Source organism: Balaenoptera acutorostrata, chromosome 14, assembly GCF_949987535.1.
Source record: "Balaenoptera acutorostrata chromosome 14, mBalAcu1.1, whole genome shotgun sequence".
Classification (NCBI taxonomy): domain Eukaryota; kingdom Metazoa; phylum Chordata; class Mammalia; order Artiodactyla; family Balaenopteridae; genus Balaenoptera; species Balaenoptera acutorostrata.
This window is the reverse complement of record NC_080077.1, coordinates 33,144,919-33,164,790: the sequence shown is the minus strand read 5'-3', so window position 1 is coordinate 33,164,790 and position 19,872 is coordinate 33,144,919. Positions and strand designations below refer to the sequence as shown.

Here is a 19,872-nt window from a genome sequence, read left to right as displayed (position 1 = left end):
CAGAAAATTCTTCTAATTAACTTATTTGGCTTCTGTTTGTAGTAAAATACAAGAGTCACTTAATTCAGTTGTTCTTGGCTATTTTAATAAGGTGAACTTGGTCTCTAAATTTAAAATAAGTATCAGATATTCTGATCCATTCAGATGAAGTTGCTACAAAAGGCTACAGAAAATGATAGCTACAGAAAGCAGATCAGTGGTTGCCTGGGGCTGGGGGCTGGAGTGAAGATTGACTGAAAAAAGGACACCAGGGAATTTTTAGGGTGATGAAAGCATTCCAAAATGGATTGTGACAATGGCTGCACACCCGCATAAATCTGCTAAAATTAACTGAGCTGTATAATTTAATGGGTGAATTTTATGTTATGAAAATTACACCTCAATAAGGTTTTTTATAAAATTAAATATCAGAACCACTTTAAAACCTTAAAGTTAATGATTGATCCAGTGTATAAAAAGTAAAATTTCCAAGCAAGTTACCAGAGACAATAGATAGCTTTTAACCCATTTCACTAATAGGATTGATTGGAATGGAAGTGAAGCAATAGAGGCAAGCCAAGCAGAAGACAAAGAAAGATTTCCTAAGTTAACTTAAGTAGGTTAATTTTCTGGTACAAGCATGGAAGCCTTAGTAGTACAAATAAAATTCAGATGAGCTTTGAAAGGCCAGGTTTCCTTTAGAATTTTAAGTCATATTTTGTAAGAATGCAAGAGGTATAATGAAACATGGGGAATAAAGAAAATAAGAGAAATAACTCTCCTCTCTTTTCATGATAAGCTCTTTCTCCTTTTTTTCCCTCTTTGGCAATAACTGCATCGGCGATGAAAAGATGTCCTGGCTAAAATGAGCACACCGATAATTTCAACGCTGGCTTCAGTACAGCAACAGGCCGTTCCCAGAAGAAATTTTTGCCTCAGCCCAAATTATTTTCCAGTGTTCCTCTCTCATTTCATTCATTTACTCAACCAATATTTATTGGGGGTGTACTAGGTGGCAAATACTCTTCTACAATCCCTATTTCCTTTCCTATTCTATTCTATTATTTCTTTCTCTCATGATCTCTCCCTTATCTACTTAAACCGAGGGTGTAAAGTAATGGCAAGTTTTGTTTGCTGTATTTTGTGCCTTCCCAAGATTTTTGAAAAGTGCTGCAACTGTGCAGGTGTTAAACTTGGTTTCAGTACAAGATTTTAACATCTATCTCCTTTTCCTCAGGAGTTTCAAGCTAATTTAGCTGCATGACCCCTTTAGACTTGTGAGGTTGCCATGTCTTATTTAGTACCACATCAATGGATAACTTCCACATTCCAATGCTATAAAATAGGGCTGGAGGCAATTTTTACCTTCTTGTTCTATATATTTTTTCTGTATGTCTTTTCAACATCAGGGTAGGCACTATATAGCATGGTCTTATTTCTGTCAAATACCTAGAATGTAACTAGACACATACAAGCTCTATCAAAGCCAGATATTCCATCTTGCTCCTAATTAGACAAAATCAGGGGCATCAAATTATCCTTTTCTTTACATTAAAACAATTTAACAAGATATTTGGGGAGTGAATAGAATACAAGCTATGCTAACTAATACAAGTCAAAACTAGTATTACACAGAATACTAGAATCAGAAATTAAAAATACACTCTAATTTAGGTGCAGATAACTGCAGGCACAATCACTTCCCAACCATAAAACAATATTTGCATTGGATTTTAAAAACTTTACTGTGAGGTTAAGATTATTCATATCTTTATTGAGGTAGAGTTGGGCAGAACACACTAGAAGTCAGCTTAAAGTAAGTGCACAGAGCAGAAAAAATTCCCAGACTAAGAGGATGTTGATATTTCTGTTCCTACCTCAGAGCCAGTGCCCTTCACCAAGATACCACCACAGAACAAAGATCTTTAATCCAATGGATCTCAACCCTGGGTACACAGTACAATCATCTGGAGAGCTTTTAAAACATGTTAATGGCTAGGATTGTTCCCAGTCTAACTAATCAGAGTCTATTGCACTGAACACTCAGTATGTATGTAGAGTTTATATTCGTAATAAAATAAAACTTACAATAAGGGTAAGCTGACACATATGATAATAGTATTATTACTGCAGTATGCGCTAATTAAAAAAAATTATGAGGTGGAGGTTCTCATGAAAAAGCTCATTGACTGAGTGGAGTCAAGATGGCGTACTAGGAGGATGTGGAATTCGCGTCTGCTCACAACTAGGGCACCTACCAGGCACCGGTGGGGGACGATGGACACCTAAGGGGACAGGAGGACCCACCAGCAACCGGGCAGGATGTGGGGCTTGGGGGGAGTGAAGGGAGAGGAGAAGTGGAGGCGGGACGGGACTGGGGCCCCTGAGGGGCGGCTGGGGGAGGGGAAGGGATCCCACACCTGAAGGGGGAAATTGGGGAACCACTGGGAGGGCAGAGGATCAAAAGGGAGTGTGGCCAGGTTTCCCCTGCCCACTTGGATCCCCCAGGAACCTGTTGAGATCCCGGACCTGACCCTCTGCCCACCGAGGCCCCCTCCAGCCTCGTGGGTCCTAAGGGAGTGGGAGGGAGGGAAGGGGGAGCAAAAGTAAAGGCTGGGCCTCCGGGACTGGCACCCTGAGGGGTGGCTGGGGGAGGGGAGGTGTTCCTACACCCAGCGGGACCCACCCATGGTTAGGAGTCCAGGGTCGACAGGAGAGACCCTGGGGGAGACGGTGGGGGAGGCGTGTGAAGGAATGGAAAGGAACGGGACCAGCGCTTTCCCTGTCCACTTAGGCACCGGGGAGCCTGTTGGACCTAAACCCCACCCACACACCCTCACCCAGGGCCCTACCTCCAAACTCGGAACTCCACACTCCAGAAGCCCTCCTTTCCACGTGCTGCCTCTCCCCTTCTGCACAGGTTCTAAGCAGAGGCCCCGCCCCACACTCAAAGGTCACCCCCCCACCCACCTAGGTCCCGCCCCACCTTAAACCCTGCCCCCACCTAAGTTCCACCCCCTGCTTAAATTCCCCCCCATAGCCAAGGTTTTATTTTTTCTTTTTTTTTCTTCTTTTAGATTGGGGTTCTGATTCATTGTTGTTGATACTTTTATATTTTTATTTTTCCTAATAAATCTCTTATTTTTCTAATTTTATTTTATTCTTTTTACTTTGTTAGTGATCTCTCCTTTTGGCTTGTTCCCCACGCCCCCCCAAAGCCTTTTTTATATTATTTTTTTTCCTTTTTTCTGTTGTGGTTTTATTTTACCTTGTTGCAGTTGTTTCAATTATAGTTTTATTTTTCCTAATATATCTTTTATCTTTCTAATTTTATTTTGTTTTTTATTCTTTGATATTGTACTGTTGTACTGGTCCTTTTTTTCTTTCTTTCTTCCTTTTTTTTTTTTTTTTTTTTTTTTAACCGTGCCAGGAAGCTTGCAGGATCTTGGTTCCCAGGCCGGAGGTCGGGCCCGAGCTCCTGTGGTGGGAGCTCCGAGTCCAAACCACTGGACTAACAGAGAAACTCAGACCCCAGGGAATGTCAGTCAGAGTGAGGCCTCATGGAGGTCCTCATCTCAGCACCAAGACCCGGCTCTATCCAACTGCCTGCAAACTCCAGTGCTGGACGTCTCAGACCAAACAACCAGTAAGACAGGAATACAGTACCACCCATCAAAAAAAAAAAAAAAATGAAATGACAAAAAACTTTGTAACAGATGAAGGAGCAAGGTAAAAACCTACAAGACCAAATAAATGAAGACGAAATAGGCAACCTACCTGAAAAAGAATTCAGAGTAATGATAATAAAGATGATCCAAAATCACGGAAACAGAATGGAGAAAATACAAGAAACATTTAACAAGGATCTAGAACAACTAAAGAGCAAACAGTGAGGAACAACACAATTACTGAAATTAAAAATACTCTAGAAGGAATCAATAACACAATAACTGAGACAGAAGAATGCATAAGTGAGCTGGAAGATAAAATGGTGGAAATAACTGCCAGGGTGCAGAATAAAGAAAAAAGAATAAAAAGAATTGAGGACAGTCTCAGAGACCTCTGGGACAACATTAAATGCACTAACATTCGAATCATAGGGTCCCAGAAGAAGAAGAGTAAAAGAAAGGGTCTGAGAAAATATTTGAAGAGATTATGGTCAAAAACTTCCCTAACATGGGAAAGGAAATAGTCAATCAAGTCCAGGAAGCACAGAGAGTCCCATACAGGATAAACCCAAAGAGAAACAAGACAAGACACATATTAATCAAACTATCAAAAATTAAATACAAAGAAAAAATATTAAAAGCAGCAAGGGAAAAAACAAGGGAATCCCCATAAAGTTAAAGTTCTCTTAAGAAAAAATCTCAATGTAGAGAAGGCAGATGTTGAGCCATGGCAGGGAGCAGAAGAGACATACATGAGGGTAGGGACTACTTGTTTTATCTCCAGTTACATAACTTACTTAATAATTAGGACAATTCATAATATGGTCCAATTTTGTGTGCCATTTTATTATCAGCTAGTATCCAATGTGAATTCTCAGATCCAGCCAAGGTTCAAGCCTACTAAGTCTCCAGGCCACACTATGCATGTGTTAGCAGTTGTTTCTCTCACCCCAATGCCCTAAGTTTCCCTCGATCTTCTTGGCTCATCTTAGCCCTCTCCCCAGGTGGATTCTCTTCCCCACTCTCCTGCCTCTTGGGTGGTCTTTCTTGTCTGAATCTCCCACGTGACCTGGTCCAACACTGGCCCTGTGAGTAGTCATCTTAAGTCTTGGCTCCTTATCTGTTTTGATTTCCCTATGTCATTGTTGAGTGGAACAGTTTGTAACAAAAATGTTGTAGAAAGTTTTAGGAACATTTGAGAGAGATACAAAACATTAAATGTAACATTCTATGACAGATAAGCAAAGGGAGACATTAGTTCCACGAACTTGTGTTTTCATACATGAAATTGAAGTGTCACATCACTAAGTCCCCAAGTTTGAGATATGAAAACTAGTGGGACCCAAATGCAAGAGAGGCAGATCTGGCAATTGGAGTAGAGTCCTCTGTATATACAAAGTGTACCTAGGAATTAGACTGTGGCTGTTGAGAATTACAAAATGATCAAACATCACTGGAAAAAACGTCCCAAAGAAGTTTTCTCAGTATCTCACCAGGCTTCAGCTGCATCGCATGTGGATTCTTTACAGAACAAAGGGCAGAATTCACATCACACTCAACTGACTTCTGGTTGACTTTTGGAGTCGTTATGAATCATGCCTGCTTTCCTAGAATTTAGGTAACAAATGACACCTTTTTCTAGGGGCCCCAGCTTGGAGATAATCTGCTACCTTGAGGGATTGTGATGCTTTTCTAGTCTCGTAAAATGGTATTGCTTTCTGGTCCTCAAGGAAGAAGAACAAGAGACAAGTGAGGACTTAGCTGTGAAGAACAGCCTTTCTCGCTACTGGTCTTAGTCTTCACATCTAAAGTACCACTACCATCAGCAGCAGTACTCCCACCATCGGAAGAGAAAGCAGCGACAAATACCATGCTCTCCAGGGACCTACCTGAAAGACTGTGTTCCACAAGCCTACATTCATTTTATTCTTTTCCACACCCAAGCTTGCAGACTTTATACACTGAAAATGGTATATATTGGGATGCCCAATTTTTGTATTATCAACTCTGAAACTAAATGGCATGTAACCACAGAAACATCTAAATGTTTCAGTGTTTTTGGAACATAGAAGAAGAGAAAGGAAGCTAGAGGAGGCTTAGACGTTTGTTTAAAGAACTTGCTATCATCTTACCATAGGACAGAAAAGGACCTCATAATGCATATCTTCAAAATAGGGACCAAATTTCACCAAACGACAAAGTTAAACAGAAATGTTGCTTCTGTGTTACGATGCCAGTACCCTGACAATTACCTGCTTTACTTCACCTAGGCAAGACTTTCCACTGCTAAGGAAACAAAGTAAACAAGACGTTCTGAAAAGCCCAATAAAGAGATACATGCCAATGAGCAAGGTGAGATGCCATCTCTGAAAATAGTGAACAATGTCACTGCAAGACATGCAAGAACTATGAAGGAAATGCTGCTTTCTTGCTGCAACTGATGATAACCACCACTAATTCAGGAAATGTTTGCTCCACATTCTCAGCATTTTGATGATTGCTTTTAATTTATGTTTTATAGCTCTGGGCTATCACAGCTGCTATTTAATCTACGAGACTTCCAGAAGAATTTAGTTTCTGAAAGGCATGTGTGAACACATAATCAAGCATAAAGTAGAGGTAAAGATGGCATCAGGCATTCTGCTGTGACACAAACTGGCACCTCTCAAATCCTCCCGGTCCTTGCTTGCCAATGCGAGATTCAAGAACCCAGGAACTTCTGGGGCCCTGACTTATCAAGCAAAGAAGCATAAAATACATAAATCTGTTATTTCTTCCTATTCCCCAATTCTTCTTGGTAGTGAGAGATGGACAAAGACCCAGAAACTTCTGGCTTTTACCCTCAATATTTACACTTATTAGCATGACAGTCACAAAAACAGATCTCATGGAGCTATCATGTCTGAGTCCCTCTTCTTTCTTTTTAATTCCTCATTCATACCAAAGAAAAAGTAATGAGACATTACCTACACAATTGTTGCAAAATGGTTGAGGACTACTATTTTGTAGTTCAGAATTATCAAAATCTGGTAGTTCAGGGTTGAATGGATCTAGGGCAGCTTTTTATTAATCTACCTGTATACAACTAGCTTTTGAATCCTGACCTCGCAGTGAACAGCATACATCCTCAGAGCAACTTCTAAACGGAGATGGAGGTGTAAAATTCACTTCTCAAATCTGGCCCAGAGTGCTGGTTTTATGTGCTTCGTGGAAAAAAAAAAAAAACAAAGACTGACAGTCTTCTCCCAACTGTGTGTCACCTAGGCTGTGGCTTGCCAGTTCCTCCACTATGTAGCGTCATAAAAATAAAAGTTTCCTATTTGTAAGGATTCAAGTAACTTGATTTATACCAGATTACCATTAAACTGGGTGGCTTAAACAACAAACATTAATTTCTCACAGTTATGGAGGCTGGATGTTCCAGATGAGGGTGACAGCAAAGTTGGGTTCCTGGTGAATGCCCTCTTCCAGGTTTACAGAAGGCTGTCTTCTTGCTGTGTCCTCACTTGCCAGAAAGAGAGCTAGCTAGCTTTCTGGCCTCTTCTTTTAATGACACTAATCCCATCCATGAGGGGTCCACTTTCATGACCTAATTACCTCCCGAAAGTCCTCTCCCTCCAATTACCATCATATTGGGATTAGGGTTTCAACATATGAATTTTGGAGGGACACAAGCATCCAGTCTGTTGTACACCTCCAGAAATGACTTGCTACTACTACACAGGGTAGTCCTAGGACAGCTTGGCATTTCTTAGGGGTTCTGTTAGAAATGCTGAATCTTGAGCCCCACCCCGACCTACTAAATTAGAATCTGCATTTTAATAAGATTCCTGGGTGACCTTTCATTACATTAGAGTTTGAGGAGCACGGTCTAGGGCTCTGCTAAATTTTGTTTAAGTCCTCCAGGAGAATCTAATGTACAGTCAAGGTTAAAAACCACTGTCTTGTCCATGGGCACAGCACAGAGGCTCCTTACCTCCCTAACAGCACCTCTCACCATTCCCAGCAAGTCCATCTCCTCTGCTTCTATCTCTCACATTCCAAAAATACTTATTCCAAATAGAATGCCCTATTCCGTTTCAGGTGCCTGTACCTTTGCACGTGCTGTTTGCTTTGCTGTGAATGTCCTTTTCTTCTCTTGTTTCATCTTCCTTCAGATGAAATTCTAATCATGTTTCAAAATCCTCCCTCGGTTTTTGTGCAGACTTCCCCCAGGGGCATTCTCCATACTCACTTCCCTGAAAGTCTTATTTATCCTTCTTCTGTGCTTTTTCTGTACCCTGTGCATATCTATTTCTGCATCTCTTTCTCAGTATTGCAGTTATTAACTTATGTATCTTTCTTGTCAGACTCTGAGTGCCCCTAGGCAAGGACAAAATTGCCCCCGCTTCACCCACTGTCCATATAATACCTAGCTCATGGGATATATTTAGTAACTTTTGGACTGAACGAAAGGGAAAAAGAGGCTAGAAATCCAGCTTATTTTGATCTCTCCGAAGACATCCCATTAGATTTAATGGGAATGGGCAGGAGTCAGAGAGTTATTTATCAGTCATGCCAGCCCAACTGTCCCTGATTTTGTAATTCCTGTTTGGCTGGGTCCACAGATATCTTCCACTGAAGGAAATTTCGGTTCTAGCTCATTTCATGTGGGTCTCTGCTCAAGCATTACTTAGTCAAAGTTGAAGGACTTAACTGAAAACCCCATCTGGAATAGAACCCTCCTGTAGCTAACACACACATATGCACATACACACGCCACTCACTCTCTATTCCCCCCTTTTTTCTTGGCATTATTGGCCTTCATAGCACTTAAACATATTTACAATGTAATATCATATGTATTTGTTATTCCCCCCACCATTAGACCGTGAACTCTGTGAGCTGAGAGGCTTGGTCTGCTCCGCTCACCCCTGTATCCTCTGTGTCTACCAGTACCTGGCACAGAGTAAGCACTCAGTAAGTATCTACTGTGGGATGAATGAATGAATCCTGACTTAAGTAAGACATCTTTAAGTCAGTATTTCCTGAGGTGTTTCCTGTAATGTTAATAGCTGTTACACAAAGAAAGAATTCTGGGCCAGACAGAGTGAAAGGAGTTTTCTTACTGTAGGACTCCTCATAGCCTTTACTATGTTAATGTACACTGGGAATCTCCAATCAAGGACTAGAGTTACAATATAACACTTCCAAACACACAACCCTTAGGTATGGGGTGTTCTCTACACCTGTGGGGTAGGAGATGTGGGATCCTGCACTTCACTCTGAGGGATGCTTGTTGTTTCACGGACCTGGGATTCAGCATCTAAATGTGATAATTTATCACCTATGTTGTCTTTGGTGCAATTCACTGAACCTCCCTTTGTTACGACGTGCTGGATAAGATGCATACGTAAGTGTGCTGCCCCTTTTCTGGGCTGTGTGTGTGGCAGTGACTACAAACAATACATCAAGTGCGGACCCACTGACATTTTCCCTCCTGAGCATAGGCAGGTGGGTAAGATCACTCTACAACATCTTACAGCAGTAGCCAGACCCAGAAAAAAAATCATCGTTAAAATAATTTTTTAATATGAGTGAAACTGTGACTAATTTATAATTACACCCAAAGGCTGAAGCAAAATATCTGCATGCATATATTTAAAGTTCAAGCCAAGTGTTTTTAAAGTGACATTTAGGAAACCTCTACCTGTTTATCTGATTTCATGCCTTACTAGGTACTAAAAGGGAAGCAAACAGTTTCAAATAGTGTAGAGGCAAAACGAAGAATAGCATGGAAAAAAAGTCTTTCTAAAGGATCACCAACACATGTTGAGGATGGGACCTTATAAGCCTTCCATTAAGAAAGGGCATTTAAGCAATTCGGTAAAGAGCACGGGGTCATCTATCACCAAAGAAAACTGCATTGTGTCACAGCACCCTAGTGTTTCCTTGGGACTTGGAATTCATCCACTGGGAAAATCTTTTCAAGGGCCACAGTCACGTGAATGTCCTGCCTCTAGAGCCTTCTTTGACTTCTTGTCTGCAAATAATCTGGATGGAAAACACATGTTCATTTTAGGGAACTTGGGAAAAAAATATCACAAGAATGATGACGGCCACCTTGTATGGTGTGATGACAGCTGCCAGTACCTTAATTGTCATCTCACGAGCAGGTGGGTGTGCCCATCACACATTGTTCAGAGACCACCTGGAGAACAAGTGAAGGGTCGGGATTCCCACCCAGGTGTGTGAGACCCCAAAGCTGGCACTTGGTCCAGCATCCCTCCCTGCCTCGTGAAAGCAGTAGCCAACCATCAGCTTTCTAGCCTGTTAATGTGTGAGGGGCGCATAAACTCCTGGAGTTTAATTCTGTTAAAAAAATTAGCATATTCAGCAGGAATTGTATCAAAAAGGTCTAAAGAGAAATTGATGTTATTCGAATATTTATCCCGTCCCATGAAGATATAATCAGTCTTTCATTGGACCATGCGTCCTCATTTCAATTAAAAACTCCTATTTAGCCTCTGTGTGTCAGGAACTATGCCAAATGCTGTGTTTACAAGGACAGAAGGGTACAGTCTTTGTCCAGGAGGTGCTTCTAAGGAAGGAATACAAACTTTAAAGCAATCAGTTCCATCATCTAGTTTTACAAGTGAAGCAAGAGAGACGTAGAGGATGCTATACATAGAAGGGCACCTTGCCAGACCTGGAATATCACTGGAGGGGCTTCCTTCCAACAGAGGGATTTTGAGCAGAGTCTTCAAAAATGAGCAGGTAGGGGAGGGAAGGGAACAACACAGCCTGACCCAGGAGCCATGCAATAGGCTCTTAATCAACACCTGTTGAATGAATAGCACCCTAGGCAGAAGGGCAGGAGGAGGGGATCAAGGGTGACTCCAGTGATTTTAACTCACACGGCTGGATGACGGAACCACTGTCTGAGACAGGACTTGGGAAGGGAGAGAATCTTCTGTCCCACTCCATTCCACAGCCCTGGACAAAGGGCAGGACCAGAGTGAAAATATTTAAAACGGGTACCCCTGCCTTGTCCTCATCGGCCCACACATAGCTGATTGCCCAGGAGGGGACATCTGATCCACAGGAGACCCCTCAGTTCCTCTTCCCCAGATACTGAACTAAGCAACACTGAAAGGCTGAGTCCGTTGGCTGGAACGAGCTGAGCTGTTTTCAGGGAGAACTTCCTCTGGAGGCAGTGCTATGGCCAGCCAGTCTGAACGGGGCAGAGCAGCCATGAGTAGTAGGGTAACCCATCCTCACAGGAAGAAGCAAGGGACTGAAACGGATGAGGAAGGCAGAAGAGAGATGGCGACAGCCATCATGTGGATCCACGAGAGGGAGGGACAGCTTCACCCCTGGCTTCCCAGCACCAGTGCTTCTGTACCCAGGGCACTGGGTTTGAGTACATTTGCATTTCTTACACCTATATATATGCTAAGGCAAGGGACATGAGCTCATTGCTGGACACGTTTAACTCTGCGGTGCTTGTGGATAGTGATGGGTACCTTGGTGGTCATATAGATTAGGAGAGACTTTATGATTAGAAGAAAGATACGAGAGTATTGGCTCTGGTTTCCAAACCCTCTTATTTCTCTCCATGTCTAACCCAATTCTGTTTTTTTCCATGCTAGACACTATAAAGAATGAGACATACCCTGAAGCAAAGGCTGTGTCTTCGATCAGCCTCGTGAAAAAAAGGGGAATAATAATCCTGCCTGGCCAGCATCACAGGACCGTATGAGAATGGGATATCACCAGAGGGCTGAGGAAGGGAAACGACCTAGAGAACTTGTAGAAGGTGGCATCCTCCTTTCCCACAGGCAGCAAGCAGGGAGAGGAAAGAAGTCCTCGGGCACGTGGGATTACTGCCTGGAGCAGTGCTGCGTAGATGGCGGTACACTGAATGCTTTCCAGGTGCTTCCACTGTGCTTAGCACCGCGCAGGTATTACCTGTTTTTAGACAGTGGTCCTCACAGGAGCACTGTGAGGAATGTACTGTGTTTATTATTCCTGTTTTGCAGTTTGGATACTGATTCACAGCGGTATTAGGGTTGGACCACTGGGACTAATCATCGCTCTTCCTGTCTCTGCTGAACAGTCAGAGAAGGCCCGGCTGCCTTTGGCAGCTTCCTGAAGGGGTCGCTGAGGACGCACGGCCGACTCCGCACACCTGGCACCACATCCAAGACAGCACTTGGGACCAACAAGCTCCCATGAGTAGAAAGGAGGTGAATGAAGCCACCATTAAAATGTATTTACATCTTCTGAACCATAGTTCAGACCAGGAAGACCACGTAGGACATCGCCCTCTACCTCCTCGCTCACCACCCCGAATGGGAACCAATGGCACGGAGGAAGATGGACCCTAACACTGGGACATCTTGGGCAGCTGGAGACTTTGAGCCCAGGGGTGAGAGTGAGAGGTTGAAGGTGGTGGAGCGAGAAAGAGAACAGAGAGGACGCCCAGAGCTGAAGCCCATTTGCAAGAGCTTCTGACCAGAGGTGCAGTGTTTCCTGCACTCACGGGGCCTCTGGGGGCAGGCAGCCAGGGGCTGAGGCTGCTGTCTTTGGTCCCCTGAGCTCCCACACTGATGGCGGTAGATTCTGTGCTGAGGTGAGAACAGCCCATTTGGGAAACCTAGCTAGAAGCCCCTTGACTTCTCTAAATCTCAGTTTAACTCATTCACATAAAAGAGAATAATGCCCACCTTGCAGGACTTCTGTGTGGACTAAACAAGATGATAACGTAAAGGGCTTGTAAAAACTATAAAGGACCACACCCTGGCTTGACTGTTGCCTGACTATTCTTCTACGCCAGCTGACATCTCTCCTTTCAGTGACAGTACATTTAACGAAAAGCATTTGCTCATCAGCTGCTGCAAACAATAGGTATCACGAGTGATGGGTGAACGGCACAGGCCAGGTGGCTGGAAAGTGCTGCATAGGCCGCCATGACTCTCGGACCGTATCTTACCTACAGTGCCCCTCAGAACTTCGTCTGAGCGCCACATTTCTGGGTCTGGTTCTCTAGGTCTATAGTTTTCCTCTGTTCCAGCGTAGCCTGTATATTGAACTACTACAGCCCCAAATCCCAGTGTAGGAATATGAGGAAATGTTTACCAAAGCAGTGCTTCCATCAGGAGCCGTCGAGTTAAGACACCAACTATAAAACTCAAATCCGAAACTCAAAGACTCCACAAAAGGCATATTCTATAGGACACTATTTACTGAATAAATTCCATCTCTGTGGCTACTGCCAATCACTCTGGACAGTGTAGGGCACAGAAATCATCTTTTTCCTTAACAACGTGTAATTGAAAGATGCATGATATCATCTCAAAACTTTACTTTTTCAATGTGAAGATCAAAAAGTTTAACCTTCACCTCTTACCAAGTAACTTCATCACTTGATTTACAAAAATCCCTTCCAGAAAAACAAATAGCTTCCACTCAGAAATACATTTAAACACACGAAACGTCATAAAAATAAAGGCAAATATTATCATTTGGATTTCAAATGTTTAGAAGTCGTCAATCCCACCTCTGTTTCAGTACTCTTTGGTCAATCGGATCATTATTATGGTTTTCAACCGGATAGAAAGATGGCATCTGCTCCCCACGACTGGAGGACTGTTCATCCCTGTCACCAAGAAAGAAAAGGTGGGTCAGGGGCTATTCAACAGGGGTCACAGCTACTGCTCTCATAGAGGCTCTCACAGAGAGTAGGAGTCAGCCCGTAGAAACACTATGATCTGTGTCCACTTTTAAGCTCCACTTTAGAGTCCTGACTGAGAGAACTGAAAGAGAAATCCTCTGAGGTCATCTCACTCAGTTCATACATGCCAGGAGACAGACAATGCCACTTCACACTGCTGTTTTCCCCAATCCATCACATTTATAATTGGTGTTATGATAATCCTTTCCTTTATGAAATAATAGTGATGACAGAATGCACTTTTATTGGTTAATATTCTTATTTGGCAAAAAAAAAAAAAAAAAAGAACTCTGTGTCAGATCCTTTCTCTATTCCCTGTCATTTTGGGGGACATTTTATTATGTGTAAAATTTCATGATCGTTGAACCACACTTCACTAACAAACACCCTCATTTTCTTTCTTTTTAAATTTTATTTATTTATTTATTTTTGGCTGTGTTGGGTCTTCATTTCTGTGCGAGGGCCTTCTCTAATTGCGGCGAGTGGGGGCCACTCTTCATCGCGGTGCGCGGGCCTCTCACTATCGCGGCCTCTCTTGTTGCGGAGCACAAGCTACAGACGTGCAGGCTCAGTAGTTGTGGCTCACAGGCCTAGTTGCTCTGTGGCATGTGGGATCTTCCCAGACCAGGGCCCGAACCCGTGTCCCCTGCATTGGCAGGCAGATTCTCAACCACTGCGCCACCAGGGAAGCCCAACACCCTCATTTTCTAAATGATACAACTAAAGCCCTGAAAGGAAAACAACTTGCTCACCACCACAAGCTACTTAGTAGCAACACCAGTTGACCTCAGTTTTCCAACTTCCAACTTTCCAACTTCCTGTCCAGTGATTTTTCTACCAGCTTCAACAAGAACGACACCAAAAAGCAACTGCAGATACTCCTACCTATTACATATTCCTATCATTTGCCTAAGTCTGAATAGGATGCCAAATATCCTGTCCAGATGTGGCCTGTAAAGTTTTTTTCAAAATAACATACCAGGCAACCATTAGCCATTAAAGGAAATTTATACGCAAGTTGAAACCCATCTGCAATCTCTGATCTAGAATGCTATTTTATAAACCATTTAGAAGGAGTCTTAAGCATCATTTATTCTACTCACTTCATTTTACAGTTGAAACTAAGAAAAGTCAAGCAAATCTCCAAGGTTAGATGAGTAGCTAATATCAGAACAGGGATTTAAAATCAAGTGTTTTAATACCTAGCTTCAGGGTTCTTTTTACTACGCTGAGTTTCCTATCTTTATTAAGCACTTCCTAAAAGGGTTTAATTAAATAGCGTATTAAATAAATAGCATATTCTCATACCTTTCTCTATTATCATGATTCCCATAGGACAATATATTTGTCAAGTGACTATATATTTGACAATAAGCAAATATAGCCAATAAACATTTTAACAAACTACCTATAAACCCACCTGCAATTGTGATTTTGCAGCAGAATAATTTAATTTGAATGCCAGACAACACAAACCTTAGAGTCAACTATTTACTGGGTGAAAAGCCCCCACTCAGTCCCTGGAAAACCAGTGTTCCAAGTCTTGGTTACATTTGAAAATGGCTTTCTTAACCAGGTTAACACAGCTTAATATTTAGCAAAAGACTATTTTGGTCTGGGAGAAGGAGGAGAGATTTTCTCAAAGACTGTGATACTCCTAAGATCAGTGTGAATTAACACGGAGTTAAGTACTGTATTACTTTTCACAACCTACAGATGAAGCAACAGGAGTGTCAACATTTAACATAATCAATCCAAGTCAGTGGTAGAACCAGGAATGATGCCCGGGTTTCCTGGCAGTCCAGTTAGTTCTCATTTACTAGAGAACATTATAAACTGATTTGCAGTGGAAACAAGGGTGTCTGTTTTCTTCCAAGCTCTGCCTAAGGCAATATCAAGATTCTAGTCAACTGAGGGGAACTTCCAGCTCAAAAGTCCAACTCATCCAAGAATGCTGGGAAATTACTTTGAGCTCTATTTGAGGTTTACACCCTCCCCTTGCTGGAAAGGAGTAAAAACATACAATGGGAACTTCAACAAAAGTCACATATCTTTTACATAGATATGTCAAAACAATGTTTAGAAGAAATCCTTCAAATAAATCAGATGGTAGAATCTCCAGACCAACTGTGGACCATTCCTTCAAGTCTACCTATCCCCCTCCTTGTCCCAAATATCCAAATATTCTAGAAGTCAAATTACTTAAGCCAGGTCTCTCTAACATTGTATTGCTTATAACAGAGCAAGACAGAAATATATAGTTTGACAGATATAACCTGAAAAACTTAAAGTAAAAACTTAGAATGAATTTCACCAAACATCATAATCTTACTTTAAAAATTAATAATTGGTCTGCAGTAATTATTTAAACTTAGAAACCTTGCAAAAGTCTCAAATACAGAAAAACCAAAACAGAATGCCTGAGATGATCCTGGGGCATAGAATTGCAAAGTGAAATTTTAAATTTTATAATTCCTGTCATCATTCCTTTTTATTGTAGAAGTCAGTGATAAAAAACAAACAAAAACATCCCTAAACCTCAAAGCCATCACAAATTTTTCTACATGACTTTTGTGGGATGCTATCATAGCATTCAGTACTCCAAGAATACTCTTGAGAAATTTTAAAAATCCATTGCAGCAAGAGTCTTTAGCAAATTATATTATGAAGGCCTCTAGAGGAGAATATAAATTAGTTACTATAAGGAATCCTTGGCAAATAAATAAATACACAAATAGCTTTGGGAAAAGCAAAGGAGCAGAAAAAGATGCCTTTCTCAAACACTAGCTTTAAGACCTAAGCTGCAGGAGTTCATTTCTGCTGGTGTTATATGTACATTTTAACTGCTTGTTATAGAGCTTTCTATGTAGGAACTTTGGGCTTATAGGTCTTCCTTAACAAACGGAGTCAGTGTTTAAAAAACTGGTGCATTTAAAAAAAAAAGTACCTTGACTCATAAAACTTTGCAAAAAGTGTCACTGTACACACAATCTGAAAATGGCCACAATTTTCAAAGAGGTTTAAACCCCAAATGTCACGCTACAGCCATCATCAGGAGAGCACAGCAAAAATAAAGCCATTCATGAACACTTACTCTGGCGGTGCTTCTGCTTGCGTGACCAGGGCTGTTTCTCCAGGGGACTTCAGTTCTTGACTCTTCTGCTTATATTTTGTAATTAAATCCATTAGAACAGCCTGGTGCCCAATTTTCTTTACTAGTTGCTGAACCATTCGATCATTAAGCGCTAGAAGAGCGGCCCCACTTACTTCTTCCTCTGGGAAAAAGGAAAAAAAAATGTCTCTACCTGTCTGCTGGGTAAAGCACTGTAAAACACGGCACTCTGAGCAGGCAGAATTATTTCCGATATTAAAAGATGCATCTAAACTTGTGCTCTGCAGTTATAAAATTATCTGTGCTTTTGACAAAAGTATAACACTAATATTGCATAATTCCAAATACATGCTTGCTCCTAAGAAAGTACCACAACCTAGAGTCACAATAAAAACTTTTTACTTCCACGTTAATGCCTCCCCTCTCCCGATTCTTTCTAACAGACATTGTTTTGATAAGGAAGAAATATTTTCGGAAAAGTATTCTTCATGGTACCTACCAGGCAATATTCCATACTTGTAAACCCAACACTACGCAACGCTGCACAAAAAATGCACAAGCTGCATATTTATAGACAGAAGCAGTATCAAATGCATATATCAAATATGTATTTTAAGTTACTCAAGATTTATCTTATTTGAGATCCTTTTGAAATATTAGATTCTCTCGTGGATACTAGGTCAAACGCAAACTCTGCTACAGTCAGTAGAGAAATGAGTTTCCCACTGCAGCAACTCCACATCAATGTTCACATGCATTAGGAAAAAAAAAAAAAATCAATAACACAGGACACTCAATATCTAAGCTGCTCAATTAACATTTTTGAAAGTAAACAACTCACCTTGAAACCTATGAACTAGCTCTCCTAAGTTTTTCTCCACCAACCAACTGCAGACCTGATCAACTGACCAAGTTTCCATTGCTGTAGCCTGTAAATACACCTGTAGAATAAAAAGAGGAGTCTTCAGTTTTTCTTTCTGACTGTTGTTCTTCTATTTATTTCTTTATTTTTACCAATCAGCGCTCTAATCTCAGCCCTTTCTTTGCCAGACTCTTTGAGACTCTCAATGCTAAGCTTCTTTAAAATTATTCTTTTCCTAATACACATTTAAAAGTTGCTAATAAAACAAACACTCTTTTAAAAAATGAGACCAATTTGAACCTATTTCCTGGTCTCATTTCTCAAATTTCTTCACCTTCTCCTACTTTTTTTCCACAGGCATCCCTCAGCTTTACTCACAGACGGCCAGAGTCATACAATGGTACCCAATCCTGTACCATTAACACCCAGGTTTCTTCACAAAGAAAAGGAAGGTGTGAAATTCACCACTACCAGGCTCATCAGGAAGTTGTTGACATTTACAAAAGGGGTGGGCAGGGGAGGAAGGGAGGAAGGATCAGATAAAAGCCTGACAAAGATACTTAGTAAACCAAGACTGGTTAACCCCTTGCTGCTCCCCATGGAGGAGAGAGAGCTTGCAGCTGCTTCTGATTGCTTTGCTTTAACAAGATTAGGAAGTAGGAGCCAAATTCTCAGGAGAATCTGTTTCTCTCCTTCCTTTCAATAATATTCTTACATATTCCATTCAGTTCTAGAACTTTATTGAACACCATTATGATTCGTAAAATAACTAGTACAAACTAACACGTTGATTGAAAACTTAAAAAAAATTAGTCGGTAGATTAAAAATGTGAAGACAATTCAGTATGTCAATAATTGTAAGTGAAACGAGTATACAAAGTTTGCAAGATATATTCTTTAACTATTCAGTTATGTTTGTATGCCACTATTCGTCTCTACCACTTAGAAAACTTAAAACAATATGCCAATTACAATAATTTTTCTAATTTCCCTTAGGCAGCTCATCCTTGTTTTTTTACAATTCAATCCAAATGACTTTCAATGGACTGGGGAGGAACTGAAAAACTTAAAACATTTAAATCTTTTTAACATTACTTTCGATTTCATCTTTCAAACTAAATGATGTAGATTTACCTGTACAGTAAGATACTAACTCTCCCATAAAGACAGAAGGAAAAGCTACTCTTAGAGAAATGGAATCTTAAGGAAAGATAAAAAACACTTATTAAATCATATATTTAAATATTATTGCTAGAAGTTCTCAAAATAAGTATTATTGTATTTTTCACTTTTGTGTGTTTGAATGTCACAATTTCCAACAGTTAGAATGGTGGAAAGGGAGAACCTGTTTACCTTTCATTCTTGACAATCTGAAAAAATAACAGCCTTCAAAAATCATTTCCTAAAAAACAAGGACACTTCAAAGTAATAAGACACATTCTCATAAGTATTCACAAATACTAAGTTGCAAAATTGAGAACAAGGGTTAAATGTAGACAAACATCGCCCCAAATTACAGCAGTGGATTTAATTTGCTAGGACAGTAGCCTCAACACTCCTCCCCTAGGCTAAGCAGCCAAAGCAGGGTGTGAAAAGTCATTATTTGCGAGACTCTGGTGTAAATTAAAAATCACACCTTCCTGTCACACTTCTGGCTTCCTTGCAAAGAGTAGGACTTAGAAAAAAAGTAGAAGAGGGAGAACAAAAAGGCAACAATTCTCTAAACTTCAAGATTAAAAGGTATGCAGAGCAGAAGATACTGCCCTGCAGCCATCGATGGATAAAAGGAAATTTGAAAATAAAATGAATCCTTGGAAACCTTTTGGATTTTTTAATTCCCAGATTTCTACAAAATCTACTTCTGGGTAAAACAAAACAGTTATCAAATTATACCTCGTACAAAATAATAAGATTAAAATAAGTATAGTATAACCCATTTGTTTTTCTGAATATTTCGTAAAATAAAATAATATCGCGGCCTAGGCAATGTAACATCTTTAAGTACCAACCTTAAAACTTCCTCTCACATAAATAATGGATATATTATTTATGATCTTATACATCATAAAGGAATAAAAGATATGGCAAATGTGAAAAGATGTATCCAGCAGCTTTACTGCGTATCCAGCAGTTTCAGAAACATCTGAAGATTTTGAAATGTGAGGGCAAGTATGATCACTAAATATTTTAAGACTCAATAATAAAAAAAGAATAAAAATAATTAATAATAGTATTCTGTTGGGATACTCCAGCCAAACCAGTCTTATTATTTGATTAAATTATATTTCAATTAAATAAATTGGTATTAAATATTAAAGGATATCATCTAATGAAAGCCAGGGAGAGGCAAGACTTTAGCTAAAGCAACCTGAATGTGGGCAAGTCTTATTTAATAAGTTTGTTAAAACTCCAAAGGAAGATAATAATGCCAACTGTTGTGGGTGTGGTTTATAATCTTTAAGAGCAATGTAACATACAACAACATCAGCCACAAATAAACACTTTTTAAGAAAATGTAAAAATATTTTGTCTCTTT

General features: G+C 40.6%; 1 protein-coding gene across 1 annotated transcript in view; it reads right to left on the bottom strand.

The window, feature by feature from the left end:
• Nucleotides 1-17,409, bottom strand: part of SAMD3 (sterile alpha motif domain containing 3) — a 42,965-nt gene extending 25,556 nt beyond the window's left edge. The window contains exons 1-4 of the mRNA XM_007190842.2: nt 17,316-17,409; nt 16,457-16,637; nt 16,095-16,100; nt 13,189-13,287 (exon numbers count right to left, since the gene is read on the bottom strand). Coding sequence (XP_007190904.1) covers nt 13,189-13,287; nt 16,095-16,100; nt 16,457-16,637; nt 17,316-17,394 — 365 coding nt within the window. The 5' untranslated portion in view covers nt 17,395-17,409. The remainder of the gene's footprint in view (nt 1-13,188; nt 13,288-16,094; nt 16,101-16,456; nt 16,638-17,315) is intronic.
• Nucleotides 17,410-19,872: the final 2,463 nt, after the last annotated feature.